The following is a 15,767-nucleotide window of genomic DNA, read 5'->3' as shown; positions in this document are numbered from 1 at the left end:
TTTCTGAGAAAGTGTAAGATGCATAACAAGCTGTGAGATGTGTTTCATATTACTTGAGTTGAAACGATCTAATAACAGACACCTCTGTGTATTCCTACTTTCATTTTGTCAGTATCAGCTGTCTACACAAATGTCAGCAGATACTGGAATATGCAGTTATTTTCAGATTATAAACTGGACATAAAGTAGTCAACTCATACATTTATTAATGTTGTTGTGTAACGTATCCAGTGACAGACAGGTTTCTGTGAATTCCACGTTTATCTTTTTAAGTCTTCATACAAAATAAGGAGCTATATCTCAGACACAAAAATGCTTTAATCACAGCCTCTAGGTACCTGCAGCTGTATTTCCATTCCTTGTACACGCTTACCATGTGAGCATCACCATGGAAACTGCTGATTAAACCTTAATGGTAAACCAGTTGAAACATAATAGGACAAGCATCAGTTTGGTTTGCAGAAAGCTGGAATTCTAGCACAGCGCTTGGATGACTTGTAATTTAGTACTTATATTTCATGGTGATGTATTAAGTCATTGAATACATGCCTTACAGCAATGGGTCTTTTCCTGGAAACCATTCATGATTTCAGAAATGTCTTTAAGGTTCACCAGTAGTGTGAAAATTTGGTCAGATTGTCATTTGGAAATAAATCAGTGTCACAGATATGTTTCCTTTATGGGAATACAAGTACTACATAGAGCAGATATGCCATAGATCTGAAAGCCCCAAAAACACATTTTGCCATTGTGTAAAGTGATTACAGTGCTTTGTGATTTGGTGATGTGTGTTTAGAATTTTTATAGTTCATCAAAACTCATTCTTCTTCCTCAAAAAAATGACAATCTGAGAAAAACCGTACTGTGTGACCAAAGTGAAAGGTAATCGTGTATAGGAAAATAATCTGGAGACATGATAATCATCAGATCAAAATATCAATAATTTTACTCACTGTGGATGTGTTTCCAACAATATTTCTCACAAGGAATGATAAACACAAAATGTGCACGTTCATGTTATAATTGTTAGACGTAATCTTCTCATTATCAAAGTAATCCATAGCTAACATGTACACATTGTGATGCTTAAATCACTGAATGGGGAGTGGTAAAAATGTTGTAAAATATGTTAGTCCAAGACATTTTTAAACTGCAAAGAAGACGTAATGTAAGCTTAAAAAGGTATTTTGTTAGGAATGTATTCAAATATCTGGTATCATATGTACCAAACACGGTAACCAAAGTTGCTTTTATGAAAAGACATGTAATATCCTAGCATTATTTGTATCAGCGTATGTGTACAATGTGTTTCGTCGATATTTTCTTGCAAGCAAATGTTGATAATTTTTTCACTGGATTGTCACATTTTTTCCCGACACAGTCACAGAGATTTAAAACCTGAGAATTTACTGCTAGATGACAAGAACAATATCCGAGTAGCAGACTTTGGTATGGCTTCATTACAAGTGGAAGGCTCTATGTTAGAAACTAGCTGTGGATCACCCCACTATGCATGTCCTGAAGTTATCAAGGTAAGACATACTTTGCTATCAAAGTCTACTTTTACTTTTCATATATTCACTACCCTGTAGTAATATGCTCTCCGTTTCACAGGATTTGTATCAAAATATGTTTGTGATGTACTTGTATTTCATAGTAGAGTATAGTGAGGGTCAGATTTATTTGATCATAGTGGAGTTGAAGTGTATACACACACTTTTGTTTAAAAAGAGGTTATTTTTCAAACTGTACACGTGCCCTGCTGTTGAATTTCTTCAGAGGACAACCCAAAGAAATCTGTCCCAAAGCTACCCATCTTCTTGCTGTACCCTAAAAACTATTCTTTGAAACTCTTCCACTCTACCAAAATACGATACAGTACAAAGTTTTTGCCACAGTATCCATACCGGTACATGTATGCAGTGTAACACAGGCCCTCTAGTGGCAAGATGTCATATAATCTTTGTAATACTTTCCATTCATTACTGCTATAGCCACAGGGCATTGTAACCAAGCTATTCTGTAACACAGTGTTTCATTGTCCTGTACATAATCCCAGTCTCAATGAGGTACTCCTGTACTAACAAGTGAATTTAAGGGTTGCTAACGTTGCTGTAGTTTGGTGTTCTAATGATATGGTAATGTACTGTATCCAGGGGTCTTGAGATGGAAACAGCTCTTTAGTAGACCTTAATCCCATGGGCCTTAGGAACACTAAACTATAGAAGACAGTTCTAACAAATTTACATTGATACAGAACCAGGGATTCATCAAGTATGGAATGGATTCTATGACCCTTGGAATCAAGATATTCACAATTGTTTCAAATAAGAAATTCCTATTTAGAATACAGATAAATGGTGAACAAGTATCAGACTGTTTTAAACATAAGCTTTCATTCATTCCAAATCTACTACTGTACCGTTAAATAAATCTGAACCATCCACACTGCACTGCCCAACACAGCAGCCACTGGTGTATCTAAACCCTGGTACTTTATACTTTCCTGTATACCTATAGGTCCAACACTGAAACAACAACAAGCAAAGAATGATATACAGAGGGAAACTGTGTACTGTAACTGCTTCAAGCTTTAAATTTCATGATAAAAATAATTATTTGAAATATTTCATGAGATCAAAACAATAGCAAAGTAGTCACATTTCAGTGTCAGCTCAATCTTGTACAAGTACCTTATGCCAAGTGATTTTGGGCTGTTCAATATTCCAACAATATATCAATATTGATTCAAGTTTTCTGCATTTTTTTTCATTGATTTCATTTTTCATTCCAGGGTGAGAAGTACGACGGAAGAAGAGCTGATATTTGGTCATCAGGAGTTATTTTATATGCATTACTTGTGGTAAGTGTGCTTGGTATTTGAAAGAGGTCAAAGGTCATTTCTGCTGTGGTCAGTTCCAACAGTTAGGCAAATAAGTACTGGATTTTATTCTCCCAATTTGATGACAGTTTTCAGTCAGATACTTGTCATCTTTCATTTTTTTGTTAAAGTTTTCCCCTTGTATTCCATCAGGTGCCATAATTCTTTGATTTTTACTCGGAATAATTGCAGCATTTTAACAAACTGAGAATGAATGTAGCACTATCTGATTGGTTCAGTTTTAATGAACTTTGTGAAAAAGGTCAGTTTTAGACTGAGGTATTGGGAATACCGGTATATTGAAAATCAGAGGCAAATCAAAGTGTTGTTATAATTCTATAGTGAAAAATGATCAACAATGCCAGAGAAATACTATACAAAGCATGACATCATTATAAGGAATCAATGATGGGGATTTTGGGTGATTAGTTTTATCCATGATATTTGATGAAATCCCTGTTACTTGTCTGTGTATTCACTTGCTATGTCTTCTTATATCTTAGATAATTTTGCAGCCACAACAAAACCTATATATTGGTGATGATGGAGCATCATAGATATATAATGCCAAGTTGTCAGATTTGACAAAAATGACTTTGATTTCATTTCATTTCCCAGGGTGCCTTGCCTTTTGACGATGACAATTTACGTAACTTACTAGAGAAAGTGAAGCGAGGAGTTTTCCATATACCTCATTTTGTACCACCAGAGTGTCAGCATTTATTACGAGGCTTGATTGAAATCAATCCAAGCAAGAGATTCACAGTGAGTATATCAGTTCTTATTGTGGAGTCTAAAGATACATTGAATTACACAGATCTGTGCTGATTTATGTTTTCTGAATATACTTGACATTTGAATCTGATCAAAACTTTTGGAATGTAAACTTTTATTTCATTCTGTATCTTTTATGTATGTTCAGAAACTAAGAAATATTGTAGTTTAATTTGAATCATTAAAAAGATTTTGTTTTTCTTTGTGTTTTTCAGATTGAACAAATTACAAAGCATCCATGGTTTGTAGCGTAAGTACTCAGTATTGACTTAATAGTGATGAAGTAGAAACTTGAAAAGGACATCAGTATCTGTAGAACATGAATTTGCCATGTGTGGGAATGCAGATCATCTGTAGAACATGAATTTGCCATATGTGGGAATGCAAATAAGTGAGAGAATATCAAAGTCAAGGAATAGTCATTTTGTTTGTACATTGTTTCATTGTCAATCTTGTGTCATAAGTATGGTGTGTATTGATGGCCACCCTATGCATTCTGGGAGTGGTTCTCTGTTTTTTAAGTCAGAGACAGGTTTTCACTGACATGTTGGTTTATCTCATTGTCATTGTAGGGGTGTGAAGGGTGACATTGAGTTGATGTTACCAATGACACAAGTTGTACAGGTAAGATTTCATCACTGCTTCTAATTTTCATTGGGAGACAATTTTAAAGACACAATGGCTGCTCCTTTGTATAAAATTTTATTTGTTCTATAAAACAAATACATTGTCTTGTTTTCCTTCTCAGAGAGTGTTCCAATGCAAACTACTAGCCTTACTGACACAACAATTTTTTGAGTAATATGCTAATAATATTACAAATAATAGCTGTATGACAAGAAGAATTCACTTTGCCCTTAGTGAAGTCACTGGAAATGTCCTTTGCAATGTAGCAATACATGTAGGTTTAATGTTGTTGCAGTTTTACCTTCTCTTTCTGTGTCATAAAGTACCACCAACTCTAAATGTAATTGAACTACTAATTGTGGATAGCTTCGTCATCATAGAAAAACAAAAGTAGTGTATAGATTATATGCAAGAGGGCGCTCTTCAAAAAGTCCAATGGTTTTTACTAGAACATCGAAATGTCATCTAGCTGACATTGTAACTTCTTTTACGTATCAGATGATACATACTTTCAAGTAGTAGATAAGCACTATCAATTTATACTCCATTATTTTGTAAATTTACAGACACATATAATTCCAACTCAATCAGAGCTAGACAGAGATGTTCTTGCAAGTATGAACTCTCTAGGTTGTTTTAAAGACAAAGAAAAATTGGTTTCAGAGCTTCTTAACCCAAAGTAAGTACACTTTTTCATCACGGTTGTTGTTGTGCATTGTCATGAATAATTATTTTTGAACTTGGCATTCGTTTGTTTTTCTAGTCATTTGCCATTTTCCTGTCAAACTTTGATACAAAGTCACATTTTTTTTCATGTGTATGCAGCCTTTTTAATAAAAAAGCAGCAGCTGTGTACAGAATGCGTCTACCTTCAGAATCATAAATAGAGCATTAGTTCCTAATTTAGGTGTTGTTCATTGTAACTTTTAGTTTCTGATGTCTTTTGTGAAAAACTGACACTGATTCACATCACATGTTCAAGTGGAAATAGTTGATGATACTTCTCATGACAGGACACACTATCAAACAGTAACCAAGGTGATTCATAAAGCAATTCATTGATGATACATACTGTAATGTCAATGACAACCATTTTAATCCTCGACATCTGGTATTTTTATACATCTCTACTCTTGACAGACACAACACAGAAAAGGTAGTTTACTTTCTGCTGTTAGATCGAAAACACAGAAAACCTAGCCAAGAAGATGAAATAGAAGTTAGACATAGAAGTCATTCAGGTAGATCTATTTGTGTTCCTTTTGATGTAACAGTGCTTTTTTCATTGGATTAATTTTGCTAACCAGAACTAAATCATCAGGTGTTTGGGTGTAACACATACATTTGAAGAATTTGAACACAAAGTGTGTAGAGGCATAGCATGCAAATGATTTGATGACTCCAAGGAGAGTGTTGTTGCAGTGTTTCAGATAATGCCAGTACCCATGGTAAATTTTACCAGGGTTTCCCAGTATCGTTGATTTTGGTTCCCGGAGATATGCTTATGAAATCCTATTAGGAAACAGTAAAAATGATAAGAGGGTTCCCAAACAATTCATCTATGTACCAAAATCGTACCAAAAATAATAGCTGAATTTTTATTTGTAGGTGACCCACCAAGGAAGAGAGTGGATTCATTTGAGGGCAAGAGACGACCAGCAAGGTCATCACTGGACACTGTGATGCAAGGCTATACGCCGGCACAGGGATCACCTGTACATGCAAGGAGAGCCATTGATATATCTCAGGGACGATCAGGGTAAGAAAGTGTCTGTGATACATGGTACAGCAGACATGGTGATAGGTACACTGACAGATCCCATGACATAGACCTTAACAGAAATATTGTATATTATGTCCCAAATACTGACACACTATAGAGCAGATGTGGTGACATGTAATGCTGTCATATGAGGGGGACAAATGGTAGAATGGTTTCAGAGACAGTTACCTATGTTGCAAACAAACATGAATAGAGGTTATATGGCAATAATAATCCAGGTTGTAATTTGTTTGTGAGTTCTCATATCAGTGTTATTCTTGTATAGTGCCACATATCGTACATGTTTATTGCCAGATAGAAGACAAAGCAAAGCTGAAAAATACTTTAACACAGTACCAGTATACTTGTTTATCTATTGAGATCTTTAGAATCAAGTAGCTTATACGGGTATGTTACATCCATCAGAGTAGAAGTGATTTTGTTTGTGTTTGGGTTCATTTTCAGATCACGAAGTCTAACCAATAGCCCAGTACCATCACCTGTTGGTAGTCCAAAGCACTCACCCAGACCCATTGATGCTGGCCATGCTATCAGGAATTCAAGTCCAGTATCAACTCCACCAGGAAGTCCAGGACCACAGCAAGCACAGTGGAAAACTAGACTCACTACAATCAAAAATTCATTTCTGGGATCACCAAGATTTCATCGAAGGAAGTTACAGACACCGGCCGAGGAACTCTCTCTTACTCCAGATTCATCTCCTGAGTTAGTTCTTCTTGAATTTTATCCTTTCAGTGAAATGTTTTATTCAAATTATGTTTTATTACAGGGATTTAGCATAGTGATCAAACTGAAAACAATTATCTTGGTCAGAATATTAAAACCGTAGCACTGCAGGAAGAGGCCTTTTCATTATTCAAATTACTTTCTGTCAGTGATATTTTCAGAAATCTTATGAGAAAAGAACTGTTCACAGTGTATGTAAAATTCGTAACAGCGCAAGATCACAGTTTCATTGAAATCTTTGCAAGCCGCTTAAGTGGTGTCTGAATATATAAACTTCACAGAGTTTGTGTAGTCTTCTTAAACCTCAATGTTGTTGTCATTTTGTTTTACTTTATTAAATAAAGCAGTGTCACTTTTTGCAATAATCCTAGTGTTTAGAAGTTTATATAGTATTATCAATTTTCTTTTTGTGTTCATTTTCAGATTATCAAAGAAATCTTGGTTTGGAAGTCTTATAGGAGGTGACAGAGAAGACAGCGTCTGTATGATAATACGTGACAAATCATTAAATGTTATCAAAGCAGATATAGTACATGCATTCTTAACGGTAAGTAATATGAAATCTATTTGAAATAAAACGTAACAACACTTTCACATTTGTCATCCAGCATGATCCGTGTGGTTGTCATCCAGCATGGATGACATGATCCGTGTGGTTGTCATCCAGCATGATCCGTGTGGTTGTCATCCAGCATGATCCGTGTGGTTGTCATCCAGCATGATCCGTGTGGTTGTCATCCAGCATGATCCGTGTGGTTGTCATCCAGCATGATCCGTGTGGTTGTCATCCAGCATGATCCGTGTGGTTGTCATCCAGCATGATCCGTGTGGTTGTCATCCAGCATGATCCGTGTGGTTGTCATCCAGCATGATCCGTGTGGTTGTCATCCAGCATGATCCGTGTGGTTGTCATCCAGCATGATCCGTGTGGTTGTCATCCAGCATGATCCGTGTGGTTGTCATCCAGCATGATCCGTGTGGTTGTCATCCAGCATGATCCGTGTGGTTGTCATCCAGCATGATCCGTGTGGTTGTCATCCAGCATGATCCGTGTGGTTGTCATCCAGCATGATCCGTGTGGTTGTCATCCAGCATGATCCGTGTGGTTGTCATCCAGCATGATCCGTGTGGTTGTCATCCAGCATGAGCCATGTGGTTGTCATCCAGCATGATCCGTGTGGTTGTCATCCAGCATCATCCGTGTGGTTGTCATCCAGCATCATCCGTGTGGTTGTCATCCAGCATCATCCGTGTGGTTGTCATCCAGCATGATCCGTGTGGTTGTCATCCAGCATGATCCGTGTGGTTGATGATCCGTGTGGTTGTCATCCAGCATGATCCGTGTGGTTGTCATCCAGCATGATCCGTGTGGTTGTCATCCAGCATGATCCGTGTGGTTACATCAAAAGGCCACTAGTTATAACTTTTGATGATAATTTTTCACAATTTTTGTTAATTATGTCAACTCTAATTTCTTGATCTACTCCTCAAAGCATGTTGAGATACACAGTCACATCAACTCAGCCTGGACAAGTGTAGATTGCATTGTTGATAAGTTAATTCTGGTCAAGCTAGAATTCAAATGATAGCAATAAAAGTATATTTTAAACATATAGACACTATACATGTATTAACATGCTTGAATAGTAGGTGTTGAATGTAAAGTGACTTTCTTTTTTTTTCTGTGTGAGTTTTTTGGACCCTGTACAAAAACGAAATGACAATCCTAAATTGATCTGGCTGTGGGTATACAATGACTTGATTTTGATGCTGATTTGAATGTTTTTACCTGTGAAGGGTTTACAACTCACAGTATCCATTGTATTTTCTATTATCAGTTACCTGATTTGACACACAGTGTGCATTCTCCAACTGCATTCAAAGCCGAGTACAAACGACCTGGTGGAAGTATGTTTACAAAGTCAATACGATTTCAAATTGAAATTGTACCGCATGAAAGGGAAACCAGCAAAGGCAATGTTGCACATATTGTCAATTTCTTACTCATATCAGGTAAGTTGAAAACGAAAGAAGTATCCATGTACTGGTAGTGAGTGAATAGCAGGTATTTGTATCATTGATAGTCAAATGTTTATCCTCTCACCCCTAATTTCTTGCAATAAGTACAACCAACCCATTGTAACCTGTTCACCCCTGCTTCCTTGTATAAACAGGTCCACTCTCATCATGGGTTTGGACCAAACCATTGTGGTGAAAGGGTAAAAAACATGGCTGTCTGGTTGCAAAGGGATTCATAGTTCAGAATACAGACACCACGCACTGTGAAATGTCCTTTTAAAATTGACTGAAAATTTGGTTCGAATGTACAATGTTTTGTGAAAAATGGAAGCTATTGTTCGAGAGAAATTACCACTGACAGCTTTTCATTTCAATGTTTGGACTTCTGAAAGTGTACTTTAAGATTTCCACAATGGTCGGTTTCTTCCATCTGGGCTGAGATTTGCATAATCTACACAAACTCTCCTTTACAGCAGTTCTAACTGTAGTTACTATTAGACTGTAGAGACAACATTCAAGGATCAGTGTATATCATTAGGTCATACACTCATTCAACATCTAGATGAAGGAACATACAGATGAAAGTTTGAGAAAACAAGCCATGACAAAAATGTTGCCTTAGTAAAGCATGAAAGTGATGTGTAATGAAGTGTGCTAGATCTGTCGTCTTCAATCTGATCTTTTATCTGAAGCATTGAATTGATCAGCCTTTCTATGATAGAGTGTATATTAATAGCATCTGCCATTCTGTGCCAAGCTGTTAAGATTTAACTTTGAATTCTAATTTGAATGTTGATCTTGGTTTCACAGGTCAGGGTAGACGATTCAAGCGAGTTATTGAGTTGCTGCAGTCACAGATGAGCACAGCTAGAGGAGCAGAGATCTCACCGCGTATCGCTACCGATGGTTTCAGCGACAGTACTAGTTCAGCAGGATCAGAGCGTGGAGTGTCACCACCAATACCATCAACAAACAGTGAAGGCGATGATGTCTTCACGGATTGTAAAATTAATCCAAAGCAAAGCTTGCTAGACAATCAAGCTGATAAACTGACTACAGACGTTGGTACCAGCACAGATTTATGATGTTAATTTCAAGCTTCAAACGTTCACTTTAATAGCAAGATAAAAGAATTACATATTTTAGCAAACTATTGATTGCCAGTAATTTAATAAGCAGGGGAGTGGCTAAGACTGAAAATCATACCAGCCAGTTTTTTTATCAACAATTCTTGTGATTTCAAATTCCCATATGAAAGAGTAATATGGTAGACACGATAAGAATACCAGTTTCAACTGGTTTTATCAGGTTTAGATCAGCTCTAGGTGGTTCAAGCCGTTGGTGGCTTTGAAATGTAAGATATGCGAGAATTGTTTTCAACATGAAAAATGAATCCAAATGAAGTTGTAGGCATCAACATCACATCAAATGTAACTTATTCAATTTTACTAATTTGAATTTAATTTTATTGTTGTCAGCATTTTACAACTATGTTGAGATATGTCTTTATAAGTTGTTATTTTACAGCGTATCTGTATATGTTGGATCTGTGTTTATATTGTACTGTGCAACCAGTACTTCATTTTTAGTCCTGTGCATAGTGTATTTACAATCAGAGTGTATTTTTCCAAATTGTGCTTTATTTTGTCAAGTTTTAGCAGAATAATTTATGAAGTTTATTGAGAAAAGTTGTATATTCAGAGAGAAATCAGTTGACAAACTCTTTTGTTGAAGTACAATCGTCAAATTTAAGTCCAGAGATCCGGTTTAAACCAGTTCGAACTGGTTTTGAGTGAATGTAACCGGCAATTGGTCATTGTGCATGCAGCAAGGCAACACAGAATCAAGAACATGCCAATGCATACCATGGGGAGTATTGTATATAGGAGCAAAAAATCTTTTTTTAACCAGTTAAATTTTTGTATGAGGTAAATTTGACAGGGATATAGGTTAGAGATGTCTACCTGATGTTGGCTGCAACTGAACTTCATGAAATAATCCGTGCTTCTAGCAATTCAATGATTTCAAGGAAAAGTGCAGACAGACACTAAATATGCAAGTTGTAATAGTTTTTAAAAACATGCATAGAAAGTTTGAGATTCATCATATTTCATAAAATATAAGTAAGTTTTTTGAGGAAGTTACACATGAATCAGAACCAAGTCTTACCAGGAACAAATAAATTTAGATGGTAGTTGTTAGTTGAATAGCCATCAGTTCAATATTGCTTCATCAAAACATTTCAGGTCCATGATACACCGTAGTTCATTGTTAAGTTAAGAATATATTTTATTTATCGTCAAAAAGTTGGGAGATGGGATCTAAGAACAGTTGAGATACAATGCAGCTTAAGGATGGTCTTTCACAATCTCAAATTACAATATTATTTATATGATCTGCTGCTTTTATTCACTTGTTTTGAAGCTAGGTGAGTAGATGAAGTTTTCCAGTGTTATTTTTGTGCAAAAACAGAAATCCAATTTTTACCCATCATATTAACACTGGCTATAACAGCCAACTGGAATTTCAAGTATCCGTAAATCTCATGACAAGTGAATTGTTTGCCTAATGCCAAACTTTGCAAAGTCACCTGTGATTTGTACTCTTGATGATGAATCCTTTAAACTCTCCCTGTTGAGAATTGAGTAAAAGTTCAAAACTTTCTGTTCTGTCCTCTGAGGCAGATATAACATTCCTTAAAATACTCGACTCTTTGACTTGAATCAGCCACGTAGTGGTTTTCCAGTGAAGTTAAAGATAGTGGACTCAGTATTGTGATACAAGAAAATCAATGCGTATCAGGTATCATCATCAACATTGAGTAAAGCCAGCGACATTCAAAATCCAGCTGACCCCATCACTATCCTGTCACTATCCTTGCAATGTTCATATGTTCAATTCACTGAAATCCACAAGCATTGTAAGGCAAAGATTTGTGTGACTTTGATAATTCTGGTCCCAATCAGAGCAAAGAGTTGACAATACCAGCATTTATCATGACATCTCTCAGAATATTGTTAATAAAGATATACGAAGTACAACAAGTGTCAGCCTGCGTGCATCCACAAAAAAGTTGCATATAGTATTAATTTTGTTAAAGTTGCCATAAGTTATTTTATGTTGTGAGTTCTAAATTCACTTGTAAACAAACACAAAATCTTGTGCAATAGACTAAAAAACGCTGAAAGTTTTAATTTGAAATGTTGGCCTGTTAAGTGTCACGGACACTTGAACTTTTGCTGGCATTAATCACAAAAACTATGATTTTATTCCAAATAAATGAACTTGAAGTGACTGAGTGAGTTAGGTAGGCCCAGGCTGTGTTTTGTATAAATTACTAGTAACTTAGGGGGTCATTCAGATAAGGGTTAGAATACGTACCTAGGAATACCAGTAAAGTGTTTAGTTTGCAGTCTTCACATGTAGGGAAACTTGAATTAACTAATCTCCACTTATGCTAAGTGATGATACAGTTGACAAGTTTAAAAATGTACGTCCGTGTTGCTTGAAGTAAAAAACAGCACAATACAGTGATCATTACCAAGGCCAGTTTTTCAAACTAAAAGGGCTGATGTGCAGCGTCTCGGAAGCTGTTATCCAATTGGTTGGCTGAATTTTACCGTTATAATTAATTAATACAAATATACTCCGTAAGTTACCATGAATAGTGACAATCAACCAATCAGATACAACCTTCTGAGGATGATGCACATCAGCAGAACTAAAAAGGCTGCAATTTCAGTGAAATCCATAGTTCCAGATCTTAATATATTTCCTCCAACGTTGTTAGCAAACATTGTTCCCATATTTCCAACTGACAACTGAGCTGAGAGATGTGTTTGTGATACCAAGCTCTCTGTATTGGCAGATCAACAGATAACAAGTATCAAGTACACACAAAGATACGGTATATGACACAATTTGTTACATGTCAGGGCAACTTGTTTTCCATTTTCCCTCATGTGATGTGTCCACTTTGAAGTAAAACCATGGTCTCTTATGTAATGATAAAATCATCAGTAGGGTGGCAGTGACCACGTCAATGATGATTGGCTGTGACCACAGTATATCAACCAATCATACACTGTACACCTGGTCATCCAACCAATCATATGCTGTACACCTGGTCATCAACCAATCTTACACTGTACACCTGGTCCAGTGTATGCATCAGCTGTATCCATTATGACTTTACATCAAATGTGAATCAAGGCCAATATTATTCTACAGATGCATCTGTTCTGATTAATTTGGAGACCCTAGAGAAAAACAAGGTGGACTAGAATTATCTATCAAGTTAAGACAATCAAAGGGCACCAGAGCTTAATGCAAATTCATGTCTTTATGTATTGACAATACCAAATTTCTGTCACTGACGACCAATTATTTTTGCAGAAATGTGACAATTTTCTAACTGGCTGACTATCCTCGGTGGTAAATTTGTGTATTAAGCAGAAGTCAGACCACTGTTGCTGATTGGTTGAATTGAAGTTATTGGCATTTCTGATTGGCTGAAACATAAGCATCTGCATTTCTGATTGGTTGAAATGTAAACATCTGCATGGCTGATAGATGCAATTGTTAATATCTACATTTCTGATTGGTTGAATGTAAGACATCTTAATTTCTGATTCATTGAACTGAAGACATCTGCATTTCTGATTGGTCAAACTGAAGACATCAGTTTGTCTGATTGATTGATAGAAGATATCTGCATTTCTCTGTATTTGTTCCATTTGAAGTGACTTTCAACCATGAAAGTTACAGCAAATAAACAATGATAATGGGACAAGTGTATATGTACATTTGTTTCCAATTTCATGTCGATATAATTAAGTTATTCAACAAACGTTCAGTAATCAGAGCTGTGATTTTCATAAACAAAACAAATAGTATCTTCTGCTTCAATGTGCATCCAGGGATGACAGTCTAACACTGACAGGTTTCATACAGATAGTTTGTCTTCCTAGTGTTATTGACAAAATGGTGTTGTATCTGTTGTATCTACATTGAGTCAGGAATAATCAAGCTGTGGATGACACTCAAAACCCTCCATGAATGCGATTAACAGTTAAATTCAAAGGTCACATGATGGAAGATAACTACCCCCAACCCCATTAAGATATTCCAGAGTATTGTTTGTAGGCTTGTAAGAGGCTTTGGTGACAAACAGATCAGAAAGTTGGAAAGTTAACTAGGATGTGAATTAGTGTTGCCAACAAACAGTTAATATCAGTACTTACAAAAATGACACCCTGGCCATTTTATTTATGTTAATTCATTGAACTTTATAAATGTTACTTAAATACTAACTGACTATTTTGATACAATTCCCTTCATAAACAACACTATCACTGTAACTCACTGTAAGTTACATCAGTACCATCCATCCTACGCACTCTACTACCCTTGAATCACTCATATGCAAATAAGCTTCCATGATTGAAGTCTAAAAACAGGTTTAAGAGTTGTACCCTCTCATTTTTTCTCAGACTTCTGCCCATATTAAACTTTTATTTAATCTCAATTGTTGGACATCAGCCCAGACCCTGTTTCATTTTCATATCATTATTGAATTCTTCCAACATTTCACATCCTGCTGAGTTTGTAATGTTCCCTGTCACACTGCAAAGAGTCAGTCAGATTCCCCTCGGTGCACGATGCAAGGTGAATTAATATTCATTTATGCAAATTATATAAATTACCATTACTTTGGTATTCAAATTTTATGCTAATGATTTGTTCTCAATGTTGAATATTCATGTACCTGGCATCTTGCATCATGAAAATCCTCCTATCACTGGTCTCTGAGATGTCATAGAAAGTGTTACAGTATTCAGCTACTGGTCTTGCTACAAGCTTGCTGCAAACACGAGTTGCATTTTAAAGCTCTGCATATCTTTCTGTAATTTGTCTCCAATATTTTTTTTGCTCATATTTTGGTAAGTGCCATATGTACCAGTATAGAATTCACAGTTTAGTTGAAGTTATTGTACCAGTTCTCAAAACTGATCCTTTCAGAGGAACAGACGCAGTAATTTAAACTTTCCTTTTTGTCATGTTGTGCATGATTGGAATTCAATCAGGTATTATTATGGTAGCATATCATTTGACCTTTGACCCTTATTGTGAGGTGCACAAGTGTAACATCTGATGGAGCACAATAAGTGAAACCATGAAAGAAATCGTATAAAAGTTCTCCAGTAAAACATAACTTTTACATTTTAATCCCAAAATAGTAAAACATCTGTCAACACTTTCCTTTTCCTTGAGAAATATATCATTTTTATCCAAGGACACATCTTCATGTCAAGTTTAAGTCATCAAGACTGCTGATAATCTCTTGTGTTCCATTCATGGATGTACAAATCCATTACAATGTGAATTATCCAATCATAAAAACTTGTGAACAGTTGGAGTGTTGGCACTGCATTGCTGCCAAGTATTTTGTGAGGCACATGATTGTTCAGAGACTTTTCAAAAACTATGTACGTCATTCTACAATCAATTCCTCTACTAATGTATAACTTTTGGTATCAGCTACTTGGAAATGTACCCGTGACAACTAGTGAAAACAAAGCTCAGACTGTTCATGTACAAATTTTAAAAATATCACATGCAAATACAAAAACATAGTTATTTTAAGAGAGTGTAATTGAAAGGTAGTTAATGAATTTGTCATTTCCAAGGTCTTCACATCAGTGTTCTGTGTCAGTGACAATGATTTCTGTTCAACTTGTCTTAATTTATTATTATTTTCTTATCAATTGTTGAAAGTTTTGTACTTTTCTGAGAGCTGACACTGCCCTGCAGACCTTTAACTATCACTTTGCTGTGAAAACAGTGTCACAATCCTTCAAACCAGAGAACTATTTTTGTGTGCCCCGGACACTTTCTGATGAAGTGTTGTCATGGAGATGAACTGATCTGAATAAAAATTGGAGTAACAAGATTTTA

The 15,767-nt window shown here is 36.0% G+C and overlaps 1 protein-coding gene across 2 annotated transcripts in view; it reads left to right on the top strand.

The window, feature by feature from the left end:
- LOC139142090 (serine/threonine-protein kinase BRSK2-like) overlaps positions 1-15,767 on the top strand; it is an 82,342-nt gene extending 66,575 nt beyond the window's left edge. The window contains exons 5-17 of one of the 2 annotated variants that reach the window (XR_011554296.1): positions 1,382-1,532; positions 2,795-2,863; positions 3,500-3,646; positions 3,871-3,905; positions 4,228-4,279; positions 4,849-4,961; positions 5,423-5,523; positions 5,891-6,041; positions 6,510-6,770; positions 7,215-7,338; positions 8,630-8,804; positions 9,621-13,702; positions 13,739-15,767. Coding sequence is in view for 1 of the 2 variants with exons in the window: in XM_070711906.1 (XP_070568007.1) it covers positions 1,382-1,532; positions 2,795-2,863; positions 3,500-3,646; positions 3,871-3,905; positions 4,228-4,279; positions 4,849-4,961; positions 5,423-5,523; positions 5,891-6,041; positions 6,510-6,770; positions 7,215-7,338; positions 8,630-8,804; positions 9,621-9,895 (1,654 nt within the window). In the remaining variant the exon portion in view is untranslated. Of the gene's footprint in view, positions 1-1,381; positions 1,533-2,794; positions 2,864-3,499; positions 3,647-3,870; positions 3,906-4,227; positions 4,280-4,848; positions 4,962-5,422; positions 5,524-5,890; positions 6,042-6,509; positions 6,771-7,214; positions 7,339-8,629; positions 8,805-9,620 lie in introns of both variants that reach the window. The other variant, XM_070711906.1, reaches the window with a different exon arrangement.

This window comes from Ptychodera flava, chromosome 1, assembly GCF_041260155.1.
Source record: "Ptychodera flava strain L36383 chromosome 1, AS_Pfla_20210202, whole genome shotgun sequence".
In the NCBI taxonomy this organism is placed as follows: domain Eukaryota; kingdom Metazoa; phylum Hemichordata; class Enteropneusta; family Ptychoderidae; genus Ptychodera; species Ptychodera flava.
Note: the sequence above shows the minus strand (reverse complement) of the source record. Positions and strands in the feature narration are given on the sequence as shown.